This window comes from Brassica napus, chromosome A7 (assembly GCF_020379485.1).
Source record: "Brassica napus cultivar Da-Ae chromosome A7, Da-Ae, whole genome shotgun sequence".
Lineage (NCBI taxonomy): Eukaryota > Viridiplantae > Streptophyta > Magnoliopsida > Brassicales > Brassicaceae > Brassica > Brassica napus.
The window spans coordinates 18,391,107-18,419,067 of NC_063440.1; the positions used below are offsets into that span (position 1 = coordinate 18,391,107).

The 27,961-nt window shown below is 36.2% G+C and overlaps 9 protein-coding genes and 1 non-coding gene across 13 annotated transcripts; 6 read left to right on the top strand and 4 right to left on the bottom strand.

The window, feature by feature from the left end:
* Positions 1-1,536: 1,536 nt before the first annotated feature.
* BNAA07G18840D lies at positions 1,537-3,639 on the top strand. The gene has a single exon (XM_013792966.3). It carries the CDS (start codon positions 1,537-1,539, stop codon positions 3,334-3,336), a length of 1,800 nt encoding a protein of 599 aa, XP_013648420.2. The 3' UTR covers positions 3,337-3,639.
* Positions 3,640-3,721: 82 nt separating this feature from the next.
* On the bottom strand, positions 3,722-4,230 carry LOC106356861 (protein LITTLE ZIPPER 2-like). The gene is made up of 2 exons (XM_013796582.3): positions 4,109-4,230; positions 3,722-4,022 (listed from the first exon to the last, which is right to left on the bottom strand). The coding sequence occupies exons 1-2, from the start codon at positions 4,228-4,230 to the stop codon at positions 3,833-3,835; spliced, it is 312 nt and encodes a 103-aa protein (XP_013652036.2). The 3' UTR covers positions 3,722-3,832.
* A 1,041-nt stretch (positions 4,231-5,271) lies between these two features.
* LOC106356863 (fasciclin-like arabinogalactan protein 10) lies at positions 5,272-6,876 on the bottom strand. Its single transcript, XM_013796585.3, has one exon. The coding sequence runs from the start codon at positions 6,719-6,721 to the stop codon at positions 5,447-5,449; it is 1,275 nt and encodes a 424-aa protein (XP_013652039.2). The 5' UTR covers positions 6,722-6,876; the 3' UTR covers positions 5,272-5,446.
* Positions 6,877-7,977: 1,101 nt separating this feature from the next.
* On the top strand, positions 7,978-9,684 carry LOC106353253 (EEF1A lysine methyltransferase 4). The gene is made up of 8 exons (XM_013792967.3): positions 7,978-8,234; positions 8,324-8,437; positions 8,529-8,597; positions 8,671-8,690; positions 8,812-8,864; positions 9,021-9,051; positions 9,141-9,222; positions 9,293-9,684. The coding sequence occupies exons 1-8, from the start codon at positions 8,051-8,053 to the stop codon at positions 9,493-9,495; spliced, it is 756 nt and encodes a 251-aa protein (XP_013648421.2). The 5' UTR covers positions 7,978-8,050; the 3' UTR covers positions 9,496-9,684.
* Positions 9,685-9,878: 194 nt separating this feature from the next.
* LOC106353255 (calcium-dependent lipid-binding protein) lies at positions 9,879-13,523 on the top strand. Of its 2 annotated transcripts, none has more exons than XM_013792968.3 (11): positions 9,879-10,059; positions 10,164-10,279; positions 10,627-10,728; positions 10,934-10,984; positions 11,324-11,444; positions 11,657-11,775; positions 11,952-12,050; positions 12,149-12,229; positions 12,326-12,411; positions 12,534-12,759; positions 12,842-13,523. In XM_013792968.3, exons 2-11 carry the CDS (start codon positions 10,175-10,177, stop codon positions 13,367-13,369), a joined length of 1,518 nt encoding a protein of 505 aa, XP_013648422.1. In that variant the 5' UTR covers positions 9,879-10,059; positions 10,164-10,174; the 3' UTR covers positions 13,370-13,523. The 2 variants fall into 2 exon arrangements, with proteins under 2 accessions (XP_013648422.1, XP_013648423.1); XM_013792969.3 differs by having other exon boundaries at positions 9,926-10,054.
* Positions 13,524-13,910: 387 nt separating this feature from the next.
* LOC106353256 (peroxisomal membrane protein 11E) lies at positions 13,911-15,700 on the bottom strand. Of its 3 annotated transcripts, none has more exons than XM_013792972.3 (8): positions 15,573-15,700; positions 15,121-15,320; positions 14,954-15,028; positions 14,770-14,844; positions 14,612-14,692; positions 14,452-14,526; positions 14,192-14,365; positions 13,911-14,107 (listed from the first exon to the last, which is right to left on the bottom strand). In XM_013792972.3, the coding sequence occupies exons 2-8, from the start codon at positions 15,310-15,312 to the stop codon at positions 14,072-14,074; spliced, it is 708 nt and encodes a 235-aa protein (XP_013648426.2). In that variant the 5' UTR covers positions 15,313-15,320; positions 15,573-15,700; the 3' UTR covers positions 13,911-14,071. The 3 variants fall into 3 exon arrangements, with proteins under 3 accessions (XP_013648426.2, XP_013648424.2, XP_013648425.2); XM_013792970.3 differs by having other exon boundaries at positions 15,463-15,686; XM_013792971.3 differs by having other exon boundaries at positions 15,521-15,682.
* A 520-nt stretch (positions 15,701-16,220) lies between these two features.
* Positions 16,221-18,139, top strand: LOC106353257 (protein-ribulosamine 3-kinase, chloroplastic). Its single transcript, XM_013792973.3, has 9 exons — positions 16,221-16,393; positions 16,505-16,658; positions 16,747-16,837; positions 16,918-16,989; positions 17,070-17,158; positions 17,238-17,356; positions 17,434-17,574; positions 17,658-17,734; positions 17,831-18,139. Exons 1-9 carry the CDS (start codon positions 16,303-16,305, stop codon positions 17,975-17,977), a joined length of 981 nt encoding a protein of 326 aa, XP_013648427.1. The 5' UTR covers positions 16,221-16,302; the 3' UTR covers positions 17,978-18,139.
* Positions 18,140-18,178: 39 nt separating this feature from the next.
* Positions 18,179-18,259, top strand: TRNAL-AAG. The gene has a single exon. It is a non-coding gene; the product is annotated as a tRNA-Leu (tRNA).
* A 570-nt stretch (positions 18,260-18,829) lies between these two features.
* On the bottom strand, positions 18,830-19,848 carry LOC106353258 (40S ribosomal protein S27-2). The gene is made up of 4 exons (XM_013792974.3): positions 19,718-19,848; positions 19,404-19,505; positions 19,226-19,254; positions 18,830-19,134 (listed from the first exon to the last, which is right to left on the bottom strand). The coding sequence occupies exons 1-4, from the start codon at positions 19,718-19,720 to the stop codon at positions 19,014-19,016; spliced, it is 255 nt and encodes an 84-aa protein (XP_013648428.1). The 5' UTR covers positions 19,721-19,848; the 3' UTR covers positions 18,830-19,013.
* Positions 19,849-24,003: 4,155 nt separating this feature from the next.
* LOC106353259 (COP9 signalosome complex subunit 1) lies at positions 24,004-26,979 on the top strand. The gene is made up of 6 exons (XM_013792975.3): positions 24,004-24,495; positions 25,382-25,702; positions 25,781-25,897; positions 25,987-26,072; positions 26,305-26,539; positions 26,615-26,979. The coding sequence occupies exons 1-6, from the start codon at positions 24,103-24,105 to the stop codon at positions 26,789-26,791; spliced, it is 1,329 nt and encodes a 442-aa protein (XP_013648429.1). The 5' UTR covers positions 24,004-24,102; the 3' UTR covers positions 26,792-26,979.
* The last annotated feature ends 982 nt before the right edge of the window (positions 26,980-27,961 follow it).

The window sequence follows — 27,961 nt, forward strand, 5'->3', positions numbered from 1 at the left end:
TCTATAAAGTAAACTACACTCTTGTGTTATTATTACGTACATGAAGTTTAGGGCTGGCACAAATACTGGTTAGTTGTCTTATGCTGTTACTTGATACGTAATCTTCTCGATTTTCAAGTACAAGTCAACTATCGTTGAGTTTTGCTATTTGTAAGTATAAGGTAAGTAATAAGTATCACAAAAAATTAGCAACTCGCCTTGATATTATCCATTACTTATTTTACAACTGAAAAATTATAACTAAATCATAAAAACCAAAATTCTAAATATATAATTCTTTGTTGTAAAAAGTAAACAATACTTTCATATCGAAATATATGTATTTTGTTTCTTTTTCTTTTTTATTACAGGTGCAAATATTGTATTTGGAGTAATTCTCGTATTTTTATCAAATCGAATAAACAAAAGAAATTTTCATAATTTTTTCTGATAGAATATTTTCTACCAAGCAATTTTTATAAACTTGGAAATATATCCAAATAATTTATAATTATTTGTAAATAGTAAGAAATCAAACAAGGAAAATAATTTGCAAGTAACATGTGTTTAGACAAATACGCCAGATAACAAGTACATGTTTTCGACAAGTCAACTACAAATCCAAAAATTCATTACTATTTCAAATTCAAGTAGCCTCGCCTTGCGCTCACCCAAGCCTGCATGGCACCAGCAAGAAAGACTTTTCGGTTCATGGCATTTAACATGCCTTAAGTGACTTTCAACCGGTAGGTGCTTATCAATGCATAGACCAAGTGTAGACACAATACTTCTATCAAATCAAATTAGATTTTATATTTCATGTTTGAATATTGTATCGCATCCATCCTTTTTATACTTTGTTCTTTTCTGCAATCAAGCTAATACCGAGATTTTGACGTATTATTTTTTAAAATATCCGATATCAACTACCTAAGACAATTAATAAAATAAAACATCTAGAAATGATTAATTTTCGTGCCAGAAGGTAACATGTGTTGCATGCTAAGTCCATACAAAAGCAGTCAAACATAAAAAAACAAACAATAGAGACTGGATAAGATTAAAAACTTTATAAAACCTTATTAGATTAAGACTGGAGTTTTATTAGCATAGCTTTTTCTTGTGCGTTTGTGCTATGTAATTGTTCTACAGTAAATGTCTAAAGCCTAACCCTTTGTATAATAGGTTTCAAAAGATATACAACTCTTCCCCTTACATTATAGTAAGGTAAATGATGTGGATAGTAAGGTAAATGATGTGGATTAAGGATAACAAATGATAAATTAATTTAGTTTCCAATAACATATTAGATTTGTTCGTTATTTTTCTTTTAGTACAGATAAAAATAAAATACACTAAAAATATATAAACATGTGTTCTTCGGACAGTTGCTCAAAAAAGAAAAAGAAAAAGTGTTCTTCGGACATAGCACTTATCAGTATTGTCAGTTCAGACCGGACCGGAGCTTAAAATACCAAATCATTGGAAAAAAAAAAAAAAAGACACAGACTACTCGTCGTCTTCGTCTCCATCTCCTTCTCCTTCATCCCCCCCCCGATGAATCCTCACAAAACCGAAGAAGATCTATTCCACCACCACGATCTCCCCCCACCAGACATACTCCCCCAATCACAACCCTCCCTTCACCACCACCACAACCCCGAAGACTCTGACCCCACCTTCTCCCTCCAAGAGTTCGTCCTCTTCCGCTCCTCCCCCTCCCACTCCTCCGACTCACAATACGACTCCCCATCTCACCCCACCCCCAAAACCACTCCTTTACCAAACCCTATGGCTCCACACGAACTCAAAGATTCCAACTTCATCAACCCAGAGCCTCACATCTCATCTCAATTCTACACATTCAACTCCGCCTCCCACTCCCTCATGACCCTCTGCCTCCGCCAAAACCGCCTCGCCACCCCCTCCGAGATCCGCGTCGCAACTCCAAAGCCCGTCCTCGAGTCGTGGCGCTCCGTCTGGAAAGACCGTAACGAGGACACCGCCTACCTCACGGCGTGGAAACGCATCCAAGACAAGCTCGCCGTCGTCTCCGGCAGCAATGAGTTCCTCTGCTTCAAAAACAACGCTCAGCAACAGCTCGTCTCGCACGTTAGCCAGTGGCAGGACATAGTCATGAGTTACCATCGCGGCGACGGCGACTTGAAACACTTAGGGGTTAGAGAGACCATAGAGAGAATCAAACAGGTTTGGACCGTTGGTGCGAAGCTATATGGAATCCCCGAGAGCTTTATCAAGGTTTGTGTAGCGGCGTGTGGTGTTTGCAACTCCGTTACTGGTGGCTCAGCCTCGAGGAGGAATAAACGGCGTCGTTTTGAGTATACGGAGACTTTTGATGTACCTGCTAAAGATGTTCCGGATAGGTTGCAGGAGTTAGCTTCTAAGCATAAGGTTGTACTTTGTATTAGGCAGAAGTATATTAGGTGTAAGCCGTTTATGGCTGAGGTTAAGGATTACGCTTGTCATAGAGCTGGAGAGCCTGCTTTGAAGAAGTCCAGGGTTCTGAAGAGGGAGCCTTATCAGTCAAAGAGATGCGGTTGCGGGTTTAGGATTCGAGCTATTGTCCCCATTGCTAACTACAACGAAAAGGATAAAAGTTTTGTGTATCATGAAGAAGGAACAGCTGTTTTTAAGCTTTACGCTGTTCATTCAGGGCATGAGCCTGGGGCGATGGATGGGAACGCGAGGATTATGCATCGGCTTGTTGGTCATAAGGGTTTTTTGATGGAGCAAGATGTTGTCTATGGTGTGAGGGAAGATTTGGATAGCGAAGATGTTGGTAGTGGTGGGGGTATGCGGTTTACTGTCTTGCATCAGGTGCAGGAGCTAAGGGTTGAACTCGGAGCTTTAGAAGGAAAGATTGGGAAGGTTTCACGAGAGGTGTTGGGTTCAGTGTCCGGAGAGCTGTTTGAGATGCTCAACAAGATGAGGAGTCTCGGTGACGAGGGAACACCGAATGAAATACTTGTTAGAGATAACGATTTAGCTCATTGGAGTGCAGAGCTTGTTGAAGATGATGAAGAGAGTTTTGGGAGGAGCCTTGATGATGTTGTTGTTCCTCCTTGGGAACAGATAAGGCCACCAAGTCCGAAAGATATCTTGTCTGAAACATGTAAGCCTGAGGAGAAATGGTTGAAGTGCAGTGACTTTGACGAGAAGAGCATTCTGAGTTGTGAAGATTCTAAGCTAACGAAAACGATGAGGGACAGTGAAGGTATAGTATCAGACGTAGGTTTAGTTGGATTACAAGTTGATAGCTTCTATCAAGAGAACTCCAAATGGTATGATTCTCCTTGTGAAGACAATGGGTTCATCAGACACGGGGAGATTTTGTAGAGACACAGTAAAGTTTCTAACACGCTATCTCACACATCTTCTTATGCATGAGTCCTTAACTTATAACTAGGGATCAGATTGTATATTTTATGTAGTCAGATAACACAATGTTTCAGGGGTTATTTCGTTAGCTTGTATGTTGTAGCTCTGTAAGGGTTGGTTTCTATGTGGGTGTGGTTATGTAAAGTGAAACCCAGATTGTTTCTCTGCGTATATAACATTGTTATTCAACTTAACAAGGAGTTGTAACCTGTGAAATTTTCACTTTTGATTAATGTGGAATGATCTTCTTTGGCTCCCTAATCATTTGTGTGTATATAACCCATGTATGTATCTTTTAAGATTCCATTTCATTTCACCAGAGAAATTGGAAAAAAGAAGAAGATAATGGCGAAATATAATCATTGATATGTATTATTAACACTTGGTGCATAGATAAAATTAGGTCTCTAGCGAGGGTACAAGACAAGTGGTACAAACGTGATCAAGAAGATCACTAAAGGAAGGAGGATGAAACAGGGGAGAGTTCTGGATGAAGCAGAGAGAAGAGAACATTGTTTTCTTCGTGGAGGACAAGAGCTCTCTTCTTTAGAGCCTCGTTCTCTCGTATGATACTTTGATTCTTTAGGAAGAGCTTCATGTTTCTCATCTCCATCTCCTTCTTTTCCCTAAGTATTCTTCTCCTCCTGCGTCGAAAGAAAGGAATAAAAAGAAACAAAGTTAATTATAATTCAGAGCGCTAAGACAGAGTCAAATGTGTCTGAATCTGAACCTGGTGAGATTAAGGACACGAAGATGGGTTTGTGTCTTAACGTTACGTTTGGTGTGGCATGAAGCTGATCTCATCGTGGGTGTGCGTGTGTCTGGGAATGATTCTGATGATCTCAGGCACATTTTCTTATGGTTATATAAAAGAACTTAGTAAAACACAATGTAAAAGTTAGCTTTATATAGAAATAGATAGCACTTGTGTTTTGTAAGAGAGAGAGAGGAGAAGAAGAAGTGTTTTGAAGGTAATGATGGTAAAAGGAAACTCATGATTATAGAGGGACCAGGGATGCATGGGTTAAGGACGAAGATGATGAAGAAGAAGACCAAAACATACTCTCTTTCTCTCTCTCTAGAGTCTCTACTTCTTGTTCTTGATTGAATATGTACCTCAAACAGCACAAGAAACAGTTGAGGTACATACCAAAAAGACCATAACAATAGACAAATCATTCCATTTCACGCTTATCTTTTACTTGTATTGTAATCGACAAAGAGAAAAGTTACATAAATATTTCCTATATAAAATCTAATAATGTGATATGAATAGAGAATAAACAAACATAATTGATGACGGTAAGGACTAGGACCACTAACAATTCTTGAGCTGTTATATTTTCAAGATGAAACCAAAATATACAAAAATAAAGAATGGAACAAGTCAACATCCAGAATTATTAGCATGCTTCAAAATGATCAAAGCTGTTATCATTCAATATCTATAGTATCTACTCTTTCTAGCTATTCTTAGAGTAAGCATATTGTCTACCCACAAGAGATGATAAGTCTTCTTCAAACCATGCATCAAACATAAACTAAATGTTATAAAAGCATGGGAACAAGTATCATAAATGGCAAAAGATCTACCATAGACTAGGGGGAATCTCTTGCGTTGGTACTGGTTATAATGATGAGTTTTGTTTCATAGGAGCGGTCCAAATAAGAATCACCACGCCCCCTTCATTTATTTCAAGATGGTACCTTACATGATTCATCTTGATACTGAAATCATATAATCTTCTTATAACTTGGACCAAGAAAGTGTGTCGGTGAAGTGGGAATAACAAGTTCGTTACATTAAGCCCATTGGACTATTGAAATATAATTGATGCGCCATTTTAGGCCTTTATCCGACTCCGATCGGATTCTTGGTTTATTTTGATTTTCTTTTTAGTAATACAAAAATTAGCTAGAATAGATCTCAACGTTCCAACAGTACACCAGTACTACAAAGCCACAAACTCACAAATGAAAATGAAAGCTAAACAGAATATAATACCAAAAAAAACAACAAAGTGGAGCGACAGTCTGCGTAATATAATAAGAAGTTGCAAGAGATTTTCTATAGGAATAGGGATGTGGCCGCAAGAGTGACCATTGCGGTGAAGTACGCATGGGTATTCACGTGAAACGCTGCGTTTTTTGCACGGATGTTCTCTGAACTTGTTGGCGAGTCTGACGGAGCTTCTTCCGAAGGTTCATCAACAGGAGGTGCCGGTGGAGAAGCTGCGACCGGTGACGGTTCTTTCCTTGGAGACGGTGACTTAGTAGGAGTCGGAGACAGAGACTTAGCCGACGGCGTTGGTGTCGGTGTGCTCACTGGTTCGGGCGCCGGAGATGGAGATTTTCCGAAGAGCTCTATGGGGAGGAGGACTTTATCCACCTTGAATACTACAAGGGGTGTCTCATCAACCACTGTGTCAGCAACTCTCGACGGACCAACGCCAGTGTGAAGGATAACTTCGTCACCGGAAGTTGACGTCGTTAAATCATATTTTCCGGCACCGTTAGTGGCTAGCGTGGAGATTACATTTTTGTTGATCTTCAATGAGCCTTTGGGTTTGTATTCCGCTAGGGCGTGATACTCTAGGAGCGAGACCACCTCAGCTTGTGTGAGCTTCGTCAGATCTGGTGCACTTTCGGCTTTGAAACCTTCGTCGGACGGTGCAAAAACGGTCAAACCTTTTTCGACCGTGGATTCGTAGGTTTTAACCACACCGCTCGAGAGAAGCATACTAGCAAATATCTTACAACCAGCTTTCTCAAGAAGTTCGGTCATGTTGTTGGAGGGAGCTGGTGCGGTTAAGATTCCTGGAGCGATGATCGGAGCGTTGATCTCAAGAACGGATATGTTGTAAGGTATTTGTTTGACGGATTTGGTATAGTTGGAGTCGAGCTTCGAACCAGGAGCAGCCGAGCCAAACCCGACTTTGCCTCCTTTGAGATCAGTGACGTTGACGAACCCTAGGTTTCCGGCAGCTCGACCGGTTGTTTGGTAAAGCGTGGTGGTGAGTGTGGTGCCTTGAGAGATCTTGTGGAGCTTAAGGGGATCGTAGTAATCAAGGAGGACGAGGAGGCTGAGAGCAGTTTTGACGACGGAGAGTGGATGTTTTCCGGCGAGGGAAGACATCGCATCATTGTTGAGGACAAGGATGGTTATGGTAGTGCGGCTGTTGATCTCGTCGTTGAGCTTTGTTTGGGAAAGGTAGCTGTTGAAGGAGGAATATTCCGGCGATTCGGAGAGAATTTGTGTGATGTTATGGCCGGAGACGGTGTAAATGACGGCGAAGAGAGATAGAGTCAATGCAAGGAGACACAAAACTCGTGATGCCGCCATTGAGTGGAAGTGTAGCTAGACTGTGTGTGAGAAGACACGAGTTTAAAACAAGTGAGAAGAGTTTAAACGTTACACTTAACAATGGTTGGATTGAGAACACTTGGCTTTGATAAAAAGAGCATGAAAATCACGTAAAATAGGCTTCATGCATGCTTCCTTTCTCTGGTTCGTCTACCAATTGCATACGTTACATTAACTTTTCTGTCATGATATATCTGATAATAATTAATAAGTATCAAAGGCAATTTGAACAAAGTACAAACTAAGAAGAATGATGAGTGTAACCAACAAAAACACTGACCATTTCCCAAAAATAAGACTAGACCTGACACCACTAACTCCAAGAGACCCAGTCACTCAGAGACCAAGTCCAAGGTTGCATACGTTACAAACTCTGTTCGTTTGGTTGCCGCTGGTTTCAGCGTCAGCGGCAGCGTCATCGTCAGCAGTGGCGGCAGTGTCAATGAGAACAGTTGTTGTTTATTTCGCAGACGCTGACGCTGCCGCTGACGCTGACGCTGCTGCTGATGCCGCCGCTGCTGCCGCTGACGCTGCTGCATACTATATCGCTACCGCAGGTTTTATCGGCGTCAGCCGCAGGACGCGGCGTTCGGACGCAGCTTCCTGCGTCAACGAAACGAACAAGAGTTGACGCAGAATGTTGACGCTGCCGCTGCCGCCGGTACCTGTGGCAACCAAACGAACAGCCCTACAGTCTCATTACTTTTTTCGATCTCACCATAATCTTTTGATACCAGTGATATATAATAAATTTAATAAATAAAACTATTTTATATAAACGATTCTACAGCCGGCGATTCTATCATCATATCATATGAAAATACATTTTGATTGCATCGCTCCGAGCCGTCTTGATACACCTTTGCACGAAGACTTTTTGTAACCATTTTTTTCTATGATCTGCATAATCTATGTTTTTTGGGTTTGAACCACATACCTCTTGGTGTAAAAACATTAATGAATCCACAATAAAATTATGGAAGCCGTTAAAAAAAGTTATGTATTTTATTAAGTTAAAACGGCAAAAGATATTTTTTATATCGCACAGTTTAAATTAATTACATCAAAAATAAGGGTACCCTCATTCTAACCAAGAAGAAGCTGAATGGGACGAAGAGGCTGCACGTGTAAGCACACACGGGCCACGTGTCACATACTCTTCACCTTCACATGATTTCTATTGGGCCTGTCTTAAGCCCAAACTTCGTAAACCGGTCTCAAACAAAAAGTCAACGACAAAGAAAAAACTTCCGCCGCATATTCTCAGATCGGATCCTTCGCGCTAGATAGAGAGAGAGAGACAGAGAGATGCAGAGGGACGTGTCGAGCTGCAACACATACAACTATGGAGACGCTCACTACTGGGACGCTCGTTACGTGCAAGACGCGCTTTCCTTCGACTGGTACCAGCGCTACTCTTCTCTCCGCCCTTTCGTCCGAAACTTCGTCCCTACTTCTTCACGAGTCCTCATGGTTGGCTGTGGCAATTCCCGTAAATATCTCATTCTTCCTCTTACCATTGATTGAAGTTAACTTTTGAGTGTTCCAAGTTAAAACCTTTTGAGCTCTTTTTTGGTGCAGTTATGTCGGAGGATATGGTCAAGGACGGATACGAGGACATAGTGAATGTTGACATATCTTCAGTGGCTATTGAGATGATGCAAACCAAATATGCTTCTGTTCCTCAGCTCAAGTGTACAACACTTTACATCTCTAGTTATAGTTACTTTATTGAACGTCTATGTAAAAGCAGACGCTTTATTGATCTGCTTCTGTTACCAAACAGATATGCAGATGGATGTTAGAGATATGAGTTACTTTGCGGACGATTCCTTTGACACTGTCATTGATAAAGGTGAGTCCTTAGTTCCTCTGCTCTGTTTGGTTGTTTTGATGGAGAAAGCTTATAGGTGATTCTTTTCTTTCAGGAACCCTTGATTCATTGATGGTAGGGAGTGTATCTTGAATCTACTCTCATCCTTTGTTTTACGGTATTACATGTCTCCATGCGTATGTTTTTTTAAGCTTTTTTTTTTTTTGTGTGGTGGTGGCCGTGTGTGTACTTCCAGTGTGGGAATGATGCTCCTCTAAGTGCTTCGAGAATGTTGGGTGAAGTTAGCAGGTTATTTAGTTAGTTAGCACCATCTAATGTCATCCTTGCTCCTGGATCATCATCATATAGATCCTGCCACTGTTAATTATTGGATTTAATTTTTTTTAACATTGCCCATATATTTATTAACCGACAAAGCTCTTTTCTTTTTTCTCATTTATGCAGGCTGATTAAACCTGGAGGGACCTATTTTTTGGTATGTTAACTTTCACTTGCTATGTCTGGAACCGTTCTTGTCCATTGTTACTGGAAACCTTAAACATTGACTTGTGCGTACTATGTTAGATAACGTATGGTGATCCCAAAGTGAGAATGCCTCATTTGAATCCTTCTGCTTACAACTGGAAGATCTCCTTATACATCATACGTAAGCCTCCACTTTTAGCTACTTACTACGAAACTGCACACACTGCTTAAGCCTTTTTTCATTCATGTAGCGAGACCAGGATTTAAAAAGCCAGGAGACTGCAGCTCGTCATCGAAGTCGTGTCTGGAAGCTATACCATTGACAAGTGAAGGAATGTTGCCGCACGATTATGTTCTGGAGGATCCTGATTCCCATTTTATCTACATATGCAATAAGACGGATGAAGAAGTAGCTCAAATACCCTCGTACCCATTAATGGATGATGTTCTGTAGTGATGCTTGTGGAGGCTATAAAGACACAATGCAACATAGTGCAATGAGTGTTGTCTTCTTGATCTCCCCCACCATCTGTTGTTGTATTTTGTATTTTCTCTTTTGATCTATATGCCATTTGTAACTCTTAAAGTTTATATACTCCCTCAGTTTCTTTTATACGAATAAACATCTTACTGCTTCTCCAAATTGACTCTTATAAGTCTATTGTAAAAGTTATGCAAAGTGAAATCATTATATTACAAATAAAAGATTCGAACAAAACCTCTCTAAATCAGTGACCTTGTTATCTCTTAAAAGTTAAAACATTGTGCTGCCTAATAGGGTGCTTGATTAGTTTACTAAACTAAAGGGGGAGATTTGAGAAAATAGTAAAATACGAGGAGCTAATAGTAAAAATGTTCGGAAGATGGAATTAAATACAAGTTGGATTCGAAAAGAAGCGTTTTCTCTGGCCTCGCTCTCTCTCTCTCTCTGGCCTACCAGACTTGAATGCGCTCTTGACCAATCCCGTGAAGATAAAACTAACTACTGCCGACGCTTCGATCTTTGTGTGGCGGTAAGGTATCCCCGATTGCGTTTTTTGTCGTTTAGCGACTCAATTTCTAGGGTTAATTCGAGCTCCTGATCGACCAACTGAGTTTTATTCGGTAACTTTTTGGTTGTAGGTAGGAGGAAGATGGGGTTGATATCTGGGATTCTGTTCGGGATTATCTTCGGCGTAGCTATAATGGCTGGCTGGGCTCGTATGATGACTCACCGCTCCTCCAAGCGTGTCGCCAAGGTTCGATTCAGTTTTTTTCTGATTCATCGAGACATTGATCAACGATTTTCAAATCTGGGATCGTGCTAAGAATCTTATCAGTGTTAGGTTGTGAATCCTAATATAGATAGGTTGTATTGATCACTGGATTAGCTGGAATGCGTAACTTATCACTTATCAGTGTTTCCTCTTGTGAATCTGTTGATTCTACTTACCGACGTTTCACCACTCTGTGTATGGTCTTTGCTTGTTCAGTTTGAGGAGTTAGATCCTTTATCCGTGTATCCTCATGACACGAGTATATGTGTTTCTCTTGGCCTCTGATACTGTATAACTGACTAGTTGTTATACATTTGTTCTTTTGACAGGCAGTTGATATGAAACTTCTAGGCTCGCTTAGCAGAGAAGATTTGATCAAAATCTGTGGTGATAACTTTCCTCAGTGGATATCCTTTCCCGCCTTTGAACAGGTACTTGTCATCAACTTTGTCTGCTTCTTCTTGTATAGTCAATCTTTGAACTTGCGTATTTGGTTGTTCAACATGATTTAGTTTTTTTTTTTCTAGCTTAGATGTTGAATTATTTGCCTTATATTCAACTATGGTTGCTCTTGGGTTGCGTACGTATTATCTTATACGTATATGTTGGAAACTTCTTATACGTTTGTTTTTTCAGGTCAAATGGCTGAATAAACTACTAGGCAAGATGTGGCCGTTTATTGCAGAGGTGAGATTTTAATTTTCTTTTGATACCTTTATTAAGTGTATTCTTTTCCACTGTATATTGTTGAAAGTTGCCTATTATAGTACCCTGAAATTTGGTAACTGTAAATATCCTAATAGGAAGTTTAGTTGTTATAGTCGAAAGTTTTCTTTCTGAAAAATCTGTTGAGATTTAGTTTGTCCTGAATGGAGTCGCAAACATCTAGTTGTTTGGCTGTGGTACACAAGTCTAGTGTTAATTAACGCCTAAGATATGTCCAATTTGTTGGAATGAACGAAAACAATATGCAGCTTGGCCGTCAAAAATTCTGAAGTATCCGTTGTTCTGTTGAATAATTTCCAGGCAGCAACTATGGTAATAAGAGATTCTGTTGAACCACTGCTTGAAGATTACAGACCACCGGGAATTACTTCCCTGAAGTTCAGCAAATTGACTCTGGGTAACGTAGCACCAAAGATTGAAGGTAAAGTTTGGTGGATTACATCATCGTTTGTGATTGTTATTTTTTCTCTTCCACTTTGTTTATTTCAAGCTTGCATTGTCCTACTTTCTATTTTAGATGAGTTACCTTCCAAATGTTAGTGAATCCTTGGGCTTTAAAGAACATCATGCATTTGTCTTATAGGTTAGTTTTTTCGTAAGTCTTAGCACATGCATTATTAATCATTGCTGCAGGTATTCGAGTTCAAAGTTTCAAGGAAGGTCAAGTCACAATGGACGTTGATCTTCGATGGGGTGGTGATCCAAATATCGTTTTAGGTGTTACAGCACTCGTTGCTTCCATACCCATTCAGGTTATTAAAGATATATTTTTGTACTTCTTGTTTGGGTTTTTCTATAGTATAAGATTAAATGATTAATATATCCGTTTGCTTCCCAATATAGATTAATATATCCGTTTGCGCCTTCAGTATTGCTTCCCAATATAGATTAGCTATCTCTACCAACACCTTTTTTCTGGCTGAAACAGTTGAAGGATCTTCAAGTTTTCACAGTTGCACGTGTTATCTTTCAACTTGCGGATGAGATTCCTTGTATATCTGCTGTTGTTGTAGCTCTACTTGCTGAGGTACATTTTTTCCCTTTTGAAAATCCAGAATCAGATGCATATTTATTTATCACTCTCCTATCTGACAGTAACCAACTTTTTTATATGATCTCAACCAGCCAAAACCGAGAATCGATTACACTCTGAAGGCTGTCGGTGGAAGCTTGACGGCAATTCCTGGACTATCTGATATGATCGATGTAAGTTCTTCTCTTGGCTGGTCAAGCAGTTTCCAGATGTTTAATTTGTTTACCCGTTTGCTCTTATGCACAGCTTTATGCTTTTTATTTTGTTAGGACACCGTCGATACTATTGTCCAAGACATGCTTCAGTGGCCTCATAGAATAGTTGTTCCCATCGGTGGTATTCCTGTTGATCTCAGGTACATGCCTGTGTTTCATTTTGGATTTTTCTTCACTTATACTTTTGTCTGCAACTACCAATCTTTTGTCTTTTCTCCTCTTCTGATATTGAACGATTCTCTCTATTTGTTATCTTTCACAGTGATTTAGAACTTAAGCCACAGGGAAAGCTTATAGTGACAGTTGTGAAAGCAACCAACTTGAAGAATAAGGAATTGATTGGAAAATCAGACCCTTACGCAACCATCCACATCCGTCCTGTGTTCAAGTATAAAACAAAGGCAATCGAGAACAACCTGAATCCTGTTTGGGACCAAACCTTTGAATTGATTGCAGAGGACAAAGAAACTCAGTCGCTCACTATAGAGGTTTGCAATCTGCAACAATTATGCTCCGTACTTGTTCAACTTTGTCATGTCAAACATTAATTGTCCTCTAAACTTTTGACAGGTATTTGATAAAGACGTAGGCCAAGACGAGCGTCTAGGACTTGTGAAACTTCCTTTAAGCAGCTTGGAAGTTGGAGTAACAAAGGAAATGGAGCTGAACCTGTTGTCTTCACTTGATACTCTGAAAGTAAAAGATAAGAAAGATAGAGGAAGTATAACCCTAAAGGTACATTACCATGAGTTCAACAAAGAGGAGCAAATGGCTGCGTTAGAGGAAGAGAAGAAAATAATGGAAGAAAGGAAGAGATTGAAGGAAGCAGGAATGATAGGTAGCACAATGGATGCAGTTGGAAGTGGGCTCGGTGCTGGTGTAGGAATGGTTGGGACAGGGATTGGTGCAGGAGTAGGCCTGGTTGGGACTGGGGTGACTTCGGGTGTTGGGATGGTTGGTAGCGGTTTTGGAGCAATGGGTAGTGGATTGAGCAAAGCAGGGAGATTCATGGGTAGAACAATCACAGGTCAGTCTAGTAAGCGTAGTGGCTCATCCACACCTGTGAATAGCGAGACCGATGGTTCAAAACAGCAGTAAGTAAAACTTTGGGTTTAAGCAAACAGATTTGTGATCATAAAAACATTGTTATATCCTCTAGCTAGTCGAGTCATACAATGCGACTTACTGTTTATACTCCTCTCGTGTTTTTCTTTGTTACTTATCTCTATATTTTGAATTCACCTTTTCAATTCTCGTAAGCAATTCAAGACCACATCAAAAGATTATACGCAAGTACATATTATGACAACTGTGTTATTGCGTGCAACTTGTTCAAAAAAAGGCAACACTATAAGCAGAACAGCATTAGACGTTGTGGTATTTTAAACCACTTGATTAAATATCTGTATAGGTTGGTTTGTACTTGGAATGACAAATTACTACAGAAAGGGTGATGTGTCGTCGTGTCGACTTAGTAAACGTTTTAACAATACATCATCTGCTAAGTTTACTAATCTAAAACCTGATCGGCTGAAAGTAGATTATTCATTTAATAGTATCCAGTTCGGTAAAACATCCAAGTGACTTGGGCGGAGAGTCTGCAACTCTGATAAACAACACAAACTTTTCTAATCAAGAATTGTGAAGAAATATCATATAGAAATCTTATTATAAGAGAGATATCATTATTCGCGCATAGAATCATAGGAAGTGCAAATTCTTTGAAAGGAGAAACAGAGATGGAAATATGAATATGAAACAATTATTCTGCAGGCCCTAGAGAACCATCTTCTTCATGCTTCAAGGTGTCTTGACCTTGGGACGTGCAGGGAGCAGCTGTGTAATTACATAAGAAATTATGTGAGATTTTTTTGTATAATTTGCATGAAAGATGTGAAAAGGAATAGAGAAAGTGTTTACCTGATAACAAGAGATAAGCGAGGTGGTGAAACCGAGAGCGCCAGTGACACGAGGAGTAACAGTCTTTGGGGCTAACTGAAGCAGACCAATAGCTACAACAATGTCTATGCTTGATTTAACCAAAGCTAGAGTTCTGTCGTTTGATTTCTGAAGCTTAGCACGATACACCTCATCCTACAATTTTTTTTACAAAGAGAATAAGTTTTTTTTTTTTTTTTTTAAGATAAAAGAAGTAAAATGACAGAGTAGAGTGTCCTTACATGATGCTTTTCATCACCTTTGAATTCCTTTTCCATCTTCTTCATAGATGAAGAGAGCCTACCAATCTCACTAATCTGATACACACATGAAGATCAAGATCAGTATTTACGTTATAACACAAAGACAAAATCAAAATGTGGAGAAGGAGGAGATAGAAACCTCGACTGCTGTTGTACAGACAGATGATCCAAGCCAACAGAAAAGTGATATACGTCCAAGCAACTCAGTTCGTTCTTTGTTCTGTCCATGCAATTGAACAAGTGTCTTTAGTCACTTAGCAGACCAGTATGGATTATTTGTCTTAAAACTACACTCACCTTGTATATGCCGGATCTACCAAGCCAGACGATTTGATCAAGAAACAAGAAAGTAGACAAGAGAGCATTCTTGGACTGAAACAGCCAACCAATAATAACAAACAAAACAAAAAAAGTTAAAAGACAGAACAAAACAAGATATGATGAAAAATTGTTGTAATAGATTTAGCATCTCTTTTGTCACCTTCCCGAGTAAGGCAAGAGGAAGTGGAGTCCCTTTAGGCACAGGGCTAATAAGACCGTGGAAGTCATTGACAAACTGCGAGCACATTAGAACCCATTTTTTCAACTCAGAAAAAAAAAACAGTTTTCAAAATTCAATATAAGATTAAGGCAGTGACAAATTCAAACCTTGAAAAGACGAAAGACTTTTCTAGCCAAGCTAGTGTTTTTGTCAACAATTTGAGCAGTACCAGGCTGACCACCGCTCACGAATTTGGAACCGTACTGTATAGCTCTGCATATCTTATCTCTAGCCTCAGCTTTGTTCAAGTACAGAACTATTAGAGCTAGCTCGGCTCTCGTCAAATCTAACGTTGTCATTCTTCTCTCTACCAAAAAAAAAACACAAGAACGTAAAGATTCAACAAAACTCAGAAACAGATGATTTCATAAGAGATAAAGATTCAATCTTTCGATCCTCGCAAGCCAGAAACATTTCAAGGGACACGTTTGATAAGATTAGAAGCTTACCTTAATGATCTCTATTACACAAATGATATCGATTTAGCTTTCAGAAACGTAAACTCACAAAGATTAACGATAGAAAGTAATCGAATTTTCAAGAGAAGGGATCCAAGTGCCTTAATATATGGAAGATCGTGAGCTGTTCTTGATAATTATGTCAATTATCTTCTTCCTTGTTTACGTCATCTAAAGATAAAAAAGACAGCTTTATGTAATGATCAAACGCGTGTTTGGTCTTCTTTCTATTTATAAACTGATAATAATCTCTTTGATCGCTTTAATTTTAACCGTCGATTCTTCGGTTTAACAATTTGTGGGACCCGCAACGTGTTAAACATTCCGTGTACTTAATCTTATCCCACATGAGACAAACAAGTTTTAGATATAGGCGCTTGTGACATGCGTGGCACGCATACCAATGGAGTTAAATTAGCCGGATCAGTTCACGCCAACTTAAATGGGCCGTGCCTTTAAGCTGAAGCCTTGCTTACTAAAAGACCGAGTGAAGAAAATATTAAGTACTGTTTTACACTATATTTTTATTTATAAGTAAAATAAATCAAATAATAAAAATATTAATCCGGATAAAGCGGAAAACGGATATCTATCCGCGTCCACCCTACCGTATTCTAATATTCTCCATCGTATCACCCAAACGTGGCACGCGTATCGAGGAACTTAAATGGGCCGGGTCAGTCTTTGGTAGTTTAAATGGGCCAGACCTTTTAAGAAGCCTTATAACATTCCAAGACAGGATGAAGATAGCCTTATGTCCAAACAGTCTTCGAATAAGCGAATGTCGGTAAATAACGGCCACATGAAGTATATCAGAGCCGGAGAAGAAAAATGGCGGCTGTGGTGGCTTCTCTTAGTCTTTGCTACTCTGCTCGGCCAAATCTTCTTCTTCGCAGCTTCTCTCGACCCAAACATCGTACAAGTAAGTTGTCTTTAGCATATGTTGTCTTGATTCAGTCAATTAATATTATCTGCAACATACTTGATGGGTTTTGTATAGTTTTGATAACTGATCAATAACACTTGGTGGTAGTGGCTGCAATGAGTGATGATCCAATTCGAGAATGGATACTAACAGAAGGAAAAGCGAGTCAAATCACAAAGATTACATCTGTTGGTGGTGGCTGCATCAATCTTGCTACTCATTATCACACTGATTCTGCTCCTTTCTTCGTTAAAACAAACAGGTAACAAGAAAAAAAAAACAATGTATTTTCTTAGATTATATACAATCAGACGTTTAAATGCTTTATTTTGTTTTAAAAATGGTTTTAGGAGTATTGGACCTGAGATGTTTGAAGGAGAGGCTCTTGGTCTTGAAGCTATGTATGAAACCAAAACCATCCGTGTCCCCAAGCCACACAAAGCAAGTGAATAACTTTTTTTTTTGTTTTTTTAATGTGTAGATAGATCTTTAGTGGTAACGTAGATTCTTGTGTTAAACAGGTTGGGGCATTGCCAACAGGTGGATCTTATATCATCATGGAGTTTATAGAGTTTGGATCAAGAGGCAGCCAGGTGATTGATAAATGATGAAAATACTAACTAATGAGCCAATGTTTAAGTTTCATGGGTTCATGGTTCTCTTTAGTCATCAGGCTGAACTAGGAAGGAAGCTAGCTGAGATGCATAAAGCTGGCAAGTCCTCAAAAGGGTTTGGTTTTGAGGTTGACAACACTATTGGCAGGTGTGGAATCTTTTCCCTTTGAGTGAGTGTTGAGTTTATGTCATGTCACAAACTTATTGTGTGTGTGCCCATGTTTTAGTACCCCACAGATAAACACTTGGTCAACGGATTGGATTGAGTTCTATGGCGAGAAGAGATTAGGTTACCAGCTAAAGTTACTTAGGGATCAATACGGTGACACTGCAATTTACCAGAAAGGTTTTAAACTTTGTCTCTTCTCTGTTGTGGGAAGAGATTAGTATTAGTAACATTTTGAAGGAATATGTGTGTAACAGGTTATACACTGATACAGAACATGGCATCTCTCTTTGAGAATGTTGTCATAGAGCCTTGCTTGTTACATGGTGATCTCTGGAGCGGGAACATCGCATACGACAAGAACAGTGAACCTGTCATTCTTGATCCTGCCTGTTACTGTATAAGCTTTCTTTCATTCATTCATAACTTGTTGATATATCTACCATTTTGTCAAGCACGTTTTGATCTCATACATTCATAGATGGGCATAACGAGGCGGAGTTTGGGATGTCGTGGTGCGCAGGGTTTGGAGAATCTTTCTACAATGCCTATTTCAAGGTTCCACACACACACATACTTAAACCACTTTGATGATGGTTTTTTGTTTATAGTAGTAACATAGTTGTTGTGTTTTTTTTGTTTGACTTGCTCAAGGTGATGCCAAAAGAAGAAGGATTTGAGAAGAGGAGGGATTTGTATTTGCTCTATCACTACTTGAACCATTACAACCTCTTTGGGTCGGGCTATCGATCGTCTGCAATGTCGATCATTGATGGTTATCTACGGATGCTCAGTGCTTAAAATGTATAAGTTGATGAGGGAAGCTGTGCATGTGCACTCTCTTTGATTTCATCCAAATGTAATCCATTTGAAGCATTATTTGTAAAAGGCCTAGCATTTTGATGAATTCTCAACGTTAATGGAACTTCTTGTTTATAAACAAAATTGATAGTTTGAGCGTGATTGGTTAAAGTAACTTATGGCTTCATAGCGAACAACAAAGTTGATATGGCCGAGTTGGTCTAAGGCGCCAGATTAAGGTTCTGGTCCGAAAGGGCGTGGGTTCAAATCCCACTGTCAACAATAAGTTTTTTTAAATCAATCACATCCTTCTGCAATTCTTCACAATTTTGGTTTGTGAAGGTGAAAATGTTAGGTGCAACAATATTTTTAGAAGAAAGCATGAACCACATTTGGTTCAAACTTAAAACACTTTTTTACAATAAACATAATTATGTTTCTAGATGAGAACTTGAATGAAATGGGACTAATCCCTTTGTCAACAATAAACTTCTTTTTATCAATCTCATCGTTCTGCACTTTTTCATTGTGAAGGTGAAAACGTTAGGTGAAACAATCTTTGCAGAAGAAAGCATGAACCACATTTTGTTTAAACACTTTTTGACACTAAACAGAATTATATATATCTAGAAGAGGACTTGAATGAAATTGGAATAACGCACACCGTGCAAGTGTTGTTATCAGGTGTGATTCAATCAATGAGTTTCTGGACAAGAATTAGTGTTTATTACAAAGAAGTATGAAGATCATACTACTGCTTCTTCAAAAAACCTCTACATTTTCTCGTAAGCTCTATTCGTTCTTAACTAATTTACTATTTTTAATTAGTTTCATTGTGAAACAATGGCAATCTCAAGCAAAGAACCTTTAAAATAGTAATAACCATAAAATCCAAACATCAACAAAGGTTTCTTCCTCTAAACTCTCAACTGAGTTGCTTTTTAAAACAGATAACCATGAGATTCATAATATCATAGAACAAAAAAGAAACCGGCCTTCGAGTGATTTGATGATTGCTTCAAGCTTCAAACGAATCTCACTTTTTTCTGAAAGAGCATCCTTCTGTGAGCCTGGCCTTTCCTCCTGTAGGCTGGCACAAAACTGTCTGGCAGTTACCACACACCACAACGGTCTGCGAGTGACTGAAAACAGTAGTGCTGCAATACCACAACAGAGACTCCATAAGTTTACTATCAATGTAATGTAAACAGATAACAAAGATTGAGTAAACCATAATGAGATTCTTACATGTTGAAGCAGCCTTGGCACTTCACATCCTAGAATTAAAGATTTAACAACAAGAACAAGAAACATAATCAAAGATCAACAGTAGATAAACCTTCATGCATATAAGGCAGGGTTCCATCATCAGTCAATCACTACAATTCTAAACATAGTTGTTTCCAAAAGGTTCAAAAGTAAGTACCATGAAGAAAGAGTTGGGAGATTGAACAAGACGCTTGAGCTTGTGCTTCCTCTTCTCAAGCTCTGCTGGTGGGTTAAGCAGATCGATATCGTTTTGTAGAACCTGTTTCATATCAAAGACAATTACATTCAATAACCAGAACATAACTAACTTAGCTCCTAACAAAACAAAACTAACTTAGCTTTAGATCAAATCAGAATATACACAACGGAGAATCATAAGGCTCGAGATTTCACATGTAGATTCTTACATCTATAACTAAACAAACTCAGGAAATGGAACTGAGAGATCAAGCAAGAAGAGCGGGAACTAACCATCTTCGCAAGAATCTCAAGGCACGGTGAAGAGAGTAGCGACGGCAGCAATAAGCGAGAGGGTGTTTTAGGGTTACCTCATCCTCCTCTTATATACCACTATACCACACGACCAGCTAACCTTACTTCCATTTAGGACCCTCGAAATGAGTTAGAAGGTTTCATTCTCTTTTTTTTCTTCTGACAACTATTTTATGAAATATAACATTAACTAGATTTTTGACCCGTGCAACCGCACGGGTGTTTGTTTTCACTTTTCTATACATAAATTATTGTTTTAGAACATAAGTGGTATATATTTTTAATGTTAATCATATACTTAAATATTTATATAACTATTTCAAATACAATAATTTTATAATTTACATGTTATAATTAATTAATTGTTTAAACCTTATGTATTTGTCACTTCTTATTATATATTTATCTTATTGTATTTGCATTTAGTTATTAAGCAAATTAATATATTCATGAGAAAATATATTTAAAAAATATTTTGTATTTAATTTATGCTAAATTCTGACACGTATTTCAAAACTGGATTTCTTTTTTACCAATATTTTTATGCTTATTCATTTTAGATAATTTATTATTGTATCTATAAAAGTGTAAGATATGTTAATTTTTATACATGTATTATATAGTTTGTTAATTTTAAGTCGTTCTATCATCATATTATATTTTAAATAAATAGTTTATATTTATGAAAATAAAATTTATAAATTTATCAATTGAATATAAATTTATCATATTTATTTTAGTCTAATAATTATATTTTAACATGATCATGACTATAAAAGTAGATAAAATAGGATATAATTTATTTATTTTTATTTCTAAACGATAACTTAAAATACATTAAGTTATTGTTTAAATATTACACAGATTTATTAGAATTTTAAATATAATATATATTTATATATTATATTTAAAATGAAAATATATTATGATTAAAGTAGTTACAAATATTTTATATTATTAACTTTAAAGAAATACATGTTAATTTTTATACATGTATTATATAGTTTGATAATGTTAACCCATCTTACCAACATATTAGATTTTATTTTTGAACATAAATATTTTATAATTACGAAAGTAAAATATATAAATATATAAATTTAATACAATTTTATTATATTTAGCTCAATATAATAATTTTAATTTAATATAATTGATTATGATTATATAATAACTAAAATATTATAGATTTTTTTATTTTTCATTTTATATAACTGAATATATTAATGTATAATAATATTTTAAACTAATTTCGAAATTAGTGAAAATATTTAAGTATAATTTCAAAAATGAAGATCTTGTAAAAATCTTTTTAAACAGATTTGTTAGAATTTTAAAATAAATATATTTATATTTAAAATGAAAAGATATAAAAAGATACTATGATTAATATATTTTAAAAATTATATTTATTATTAGTCTGAATTAAAATATAGTATGAATTTCTATGAATAGGTCCATTAGGTCCATTTTTTAAAAAATCACACATGAATCAAGGTTGTGACTTCTGTTTTAATATATAAGATAAGATAGAAAATCCCATAAACAGAATTGATTTGTCTTATGCCATTACTATTTAATTTGAAGAAATTGATAATATCTATACTATTATTTGCGAAATAAATTTTTAGAATCGAGCTCTCACGTTAAAAGTTAGAGCGGTTAATATCTATACTATACTTAATGAATTTTATATACAAAATTTATTATATAATCAAAAACGAATTTTTATCAATAATATTTTTTTAAAGATAATTCTTATGTATTTTGTTGTTATCTTAAAACATATTATTCAATTATAAAATTTAAAAGTAAGATATAAAATAATTTACAATAAATTAAGTGGTTAAAGTCATTGTTACCCTTAATGAATTTTACATATAATTAATTACATAATTAAAAACGAAATTTTATTTATAATATTAGATTTTTTTTAAATAAGATAATTCTTATAAATTGTTTTGTTATCTTAAGTTTTTGTTTTCAATTATAAAAGTTAGGAAAATAACATATAAACAATTTAAAATTTAATATTAATCAACTAAATTTATATAAAGATATTTTTTAAAAATATTTCTAATATGTGAATATTTTCTTTTAAAATTTCTGCACAATAATAAAAATATATATTTTAATTAATTTTTTTGTCACATATATATATATATATATATAATTTGATGTTTGATTTATGTTTGAGAAAAAGACTAGAATAGCACTAAACCAAGTTTTTGTTCCCAAAGTAGCACTCAAGGCTCAAAGTCACAAAAATAGGTTTCATTAAAGAGGTAAATATACACTTATACCCATTGGGTTAATTAATCCAAACCTTAGGGTTTAGAGTTAATGGGTGGGTTTTGGAATTAGGGTTTAAAATTTTATAAAAAATAAATACTAAATTAAAAAATAAAAATTTTAAAAACAGTTTCAAAAAATATTTTTAAATTATAAAAAGAAAATTTGAAAAAAATAAAAAAAATTCAAAAAAAAAAATTCAAAAAAAAATTTATAAAAATTTTGAATCTGAAAACATATAATCTGAAACTATAAAAAAAATTTCTTTTTTTTTATTTTTTTTTTTATTTTTATTTATTTTTGTTTGTTTATTTAATTTTAAACCAAGGGTATTAGAGATATTTTACCCTTTAATGAATGTCATTTTTGTGACTTTCTCCTTCTAGTGCTATTTTTGAGACATAAACTTCAAAAGATGCTATTATTGACAATTGCCCTTTATGTTTTTCAAAATATAAATAATAAGTTATCATGCTGATTTTTGAATTAATAAAAATAAATTAATAAAATATTTTTAAAATGATTAAGCCCGCATGTGTAGGCAAAACACCTAGTGACATACTAACAATAATGAGATGAGGTAAAGCTAATTGTGACATGGACATTTACATTAAATGTTAATTTATATTTTTTGTACGTTTTTAGAATATGACAATAACTTATAAATTATCATTAATATAATTATAAAAAAATATAATAGTACAAATAAAAATATAATAATATTTTTAAAATGTTATTTAATTATATTTTATAATCTTATAATTTTATGCAATTTCTTTAAGAAATATCTACAACTTTCTTTTTAATATCTACAACTTTTAGAAATATTATTTAGTTTTATGTTTTGATAATTATATACCTAACCAAATTTTATCTTAATTTTATAGAATTTGATTTAATATATTTTAACCAAAATAAATAGATAAAAATCTTTCCAATATTATAATTTTAAATACATACAAATTATTAAATGAAAACTTAAATGAAAATTTAACTTATTTTATTGTATTTTTTTAAGTCTATTAAAATTAAACTTTAAAGTCAAATATTGTAAGTAAATAATAAGTCTAAAAAAATTAACAAAATTTGTTTTTAAATATGATTAAAATTTTAAAACTTTTATTTATGTACATGGTGCAAGAAAACACATAGTATACAACTAAATACAAATCTAAAATTAATAGAAAGCATTACAACACATGAAATAAATTTTGAAAAAGCTTTCTTCTTCTCACTATCATATTTTCTAATAGAATAACAAATCTAACTTTCTTAATGCTATTTTTGATGTTGGGATATCATCAATGTGATGCAACTCTAAACTTTTACAATGTTTTTTTGTTGTATTTAGTTTATATATATAGATGTCCATCGTTAAAAAAACTAGTATAATGATTCTTTTAAAATTGAAAGAAAGCCGACTGCAACTAACACCACCCGCTCCCAGAAAAACAAAGAGATCACCAAAGACGAAGCACCTCTGCTGCGGAGCACTCCCCGACACCAAACTGCAGCCCACGATGCTGTATATATCGAAGGGGAGCTAGACAGGTGAAGCAGAAGAAAAACGAGAAAGCCTAACCTAGAAGTAGAGCCCTCTGGACAGGGGTACGCGCCGTCCGGACCGGAGGCAAACAAGCACAAGTGCACTAGCACAAGACGACGATAAGAGAGAGTATCAATTAAGTTTAAGTAAGTCTGAAAAAACACTTGCATAAACGACGATGAAAATCTTAAGTAAATTTGAAAAACACTTGAACAAACGATGATAAAAATAATCTGGATTTACTGCAGATACATTATACTGAAACACAAGTCTGTGTCCCATGAGTTTTAGATGATTATCAAATTTCCGCTATTAAAAGGAGCCAACTAAGTGTGTTAAAAGAAAAAGAAAATTAAAAAGCCCAACTATTATATTGAGATGGGCCTAAACCGGACCGACGTATATTTCTCTAAATACAAAATTAATAATCAGCCCCTCCGATCAGAAGAGAGAAGAAACTCAAAAGGAAGCTCAAAGAACTTCTGAGCAGAGCACAAAAAAAAAAACCCTAAATCTCGACGAATCGATGGAGCGCGACGAAGAATCAAGCGGACCGATGATGGAGGTGTGCACTAACGGAGGAGGCGAAGAAACGTCTAATCGGAGACCTATTATAAGCGGCGAACCTCTCGACATCGAAGCCTACGCGACTTTGTACAAAGGACGAACGAAGATCATGCGATTACTCTTCATCGCAAGCCATTGCGGAGGAAACCAGACGATGCAGCTCGAAGCGCTGAGGATGGCTTACGACGAGATCAAGAAGGGAGAGAACACGCAGTTGTTCAGAGACGTGGTTAATAGGATCAACGGGAGGCTTGGGGATAAGTACAATATGGATTCGGCTTGGTGTGAAAGTGTAGATCGTCGTGCTGAGCAGAAGAAAGGAAGGCTTGAGAACGAGCTCAGTTCGTATCGGGTAAATCCCTTATTGATTTCGTTGATTCTGTTACATTAGATGATGTATGTGGTGTGTATGTGCTGCTTAGTGTTCGTTTGCTCAGAGCTATTCTATTTGATGATACAAACGGTTAAGGAAAGCATCAGAATGAGTTGATGATTCTCTACTGCTGATTGTTTATGTTACTGTTTCGCACCTTATTTGTATAATTAAGTATATTGTGTTGTTTATGTGCTGCTTAGTGTGTACATATTACTATGAGATTGAAGGAAAGCATCAGAATGGGGTTCATTGTTATCTGTTAATGATGATTCTCTACTGCTGGTTTTTATGATGTTGTTTCTTAAATTATATTACTAGGAGATTGAAGTAGTGTTGTTTATGTGCTGCTTAGTGTGTTTGCATAGCTCTTTCTTTATCTAGTGATTTGTCTGCTTGCACAACTGTAGATTCATCTTCTATATGATTATACAAGCGTTTAGGGAAAGCATCGGAATGGGTTCATGGTTATCTGTTAATGATGAATCTCTACTGCTCTGATTATTTATGATACTGTTTCTTAATTCATTACCTAGACTATGAAGTGTGTAGTGTTGTTTATGTGCTGCTTTAGTGTGTGCGTATCCCCTTTTCTTGTGATTTGTTTGCGTGCAGAACTATATATTCATCTTCTATTTGATTACACAAACGTTTAAGGAAAGCATCGGAATGAGTTCATCTGTTAATGATGACTCTTTACTGCTGATTTTTTAATGTTGTTTCTCAATTAATTACTTAGAGAATGAAGTGTGTCGTGTTGTTTATGTTCTGCTTAGTGTGTTTGCATAGCTCTTTTCTGGTAATACGCTTGTTTGATTCTGTAATTGTGTAAATAGTGATTTCATCTTCTGTTTTGATAATACAGACAAATCTGATCAAGGAAAGCATCAGAATGGGTCATAATGACTTTGGTGACTTCTACTATGCTTGTGGTTTGCTCAATGAAGCTTTCAAGAACTATGTTCGAACACGAGACTACTGCACCACGGCTAAGCACATTATTCACATGTGTATGAACGCCATTCTCGTCAGCATCGAGATGGGACAGTTCACTCATGTTTCAAGCTACGTGAACAAGGCAGAGCAGAATCATGAAACCCTTGACCCTATTGTAGCTGCTAAACTCCGATGTGCTTCTGGATTGGCTCACTTGGAGCTGAAGAAGTATAAGCTCGCTGCTCGTAAGGTCTGTCGAATTGTCGTTTTCTAAAGCTCAAGATCTTTTTGATGTCTAATCGTTGAATTTGGATATTGTCTTGTGCAGTTTTTGGATGTCAGTCCAGAACTTGGGAATTCATATAACGAGGTCATTGCTCCTCAAGACGTTGCAACCTATGGAGGACTTTGTGCACTGGCTAGCTTTGATCGATCAGAATTGAAGGCATTTATCCCTTTAAGATTTTTCTCATTAGTTGTCAGTTTTTGGTTTCAGTTTCCCTTGATCCATAACTCACTAATCTTATGTGACAGGCAAAAGTGATTGACAACATCAACTTCCGTGATTTCTTGGAGCTAGTACCCGAAGTGAGGGAACTTATCAACGATTTCTATTCAAGGTAACATGTTTCATGCAAAACTCTTTGTCTTCTCTAACATGTTTCTTACAAACTCTTGTCCATTTTATCAGTATTTATTCTAACCATTGGCTCTGACCAACTCACTGAACTGTGGGTTATGTTGAATTCTATACCGTCTTGCTTATGAAGACTTCTCCAAATTTTTATCTATCACAACGAAATGAACCTTTTTCTCCTATCAAATCTCATGTTTAACTGCCCTTGTTGGCAGCCGCTATGCTTCTTGTCTGGAGTATCTCGGAAGTCTCAGAGCGAATCTGCTGCTGGACATCCATCTTCATGATCACGTCGACACGCTGTATGATCAGATAAGGAAGAAGGCTCTGATCCAGTACACACTGCCATTTGTTTCTGTTGATTTGAGTAGGATGGCTGATGCGTTCAAGACGAGTGTGTCTGGTCTAGAGAAGGAACTGGAAGCCTTGATAACAGACAACCAGATACAGGTTCGTTCTGTTTCAATATAGAAACTTTGTCTTATTACTGTCATTCCAAAACCATTAAACCCTTATTCCGGACAGGCACGAATTGATTCACACAACAAAATCCTCTATGCAAGGCACGCGGATCAGAGGAATGCAACTTTCCAAAAGGTGCTTCAGATGGGTAACGAGTTCGATAGAGATGTCAGGTCAATGATGTTGAGAGCCAACCTTCTTAAACATGAGTATCATGCCAGAGCTGGAAGAAACCATTGAGATGGACTTCATCTGCTTGGCTAACCCGAGAGGCACTGGTCTATTCCAAGGTCAAAAAGATGTTTATGAGAGATTGCTTTGGTTTTAGTTATTTGTTAGATATATGTCTAGACAATCATCTCTGCTCTTTTGTTACTACTGCCTTTGTTTTCTTGACTTTTAATTTCTAAGCTTCTTTGAAGTATCAATCATTGGACTTTGAATCAAATCCTAAGTGTGAATCTGAAAATGCATGGAACTCACATTGAAAGTGAATATTGTCAAACTTCTAAGTACACACTTGGTTCCATGGGGCAGTATCAATTATGAGAACATTTTTTCTACGCATGTGGGGACTCATATCTCATCTCCCCAACTAATATCAGTTTTACTTTGTCAACAACTTAAACTTTGTAAATTATACGATGGTTAGGGCCAGATGTCACTCTACAACTTAGGGCTCTTTCTAATTTACATAGATAATCATAGAAACGGCATGGTCTTTTTTAAATAAGTACAATCTCGAAAACTGCAAAACCAAGATTTGGATGTCGACATGAGGCATCATGTAGACTACTAGTAAGTGTGAAATTTGAATTTCTAGTTTCAAAGAACTTTTGATATTTAATTTTGATAGCTACTTAAGTCATCGCTTGAGGGTACAAGTTGTGTTCTGTAAGCTGTAATAATCTTTATCGTACTAATTTTCGTCTTGTATAATATCATTATCATATGTATTTCTTCTCTATGCATTTCTCTAAGTTGTTTTCTATGTGTATACGTTTAGTGGTTTATCTTTATCTATTTTTGTCCTCCATGGCAGAATATTCAAGGGAGTTTTTCAAGATTTGAACAAAAATAGAAACTGGACACATTACTTTATGTAAACAACCTATTGGTTTTCTATGGTCGATTGGTATTTTGAGTAAGTAAAGGTATTATTCTAAGGTGAAACGGTCCATTATTAATCAAACTATATATATATATATTAAATGATTTTGCCTTTTTTTATAATGGGTCTTAGGTAGCATCGCAATAACTCCATGTATTTACTTAAAACTCACAAACCATAGAGTTATGAATCCACCAAATTTGGAAGATGTGCCATTAAATCTACCCACCCCTGTACTCCATTGAGAACATGTCTTCTATACATGTTTTCTGGTGTTCTAGAATGTATAGTTTATTAAT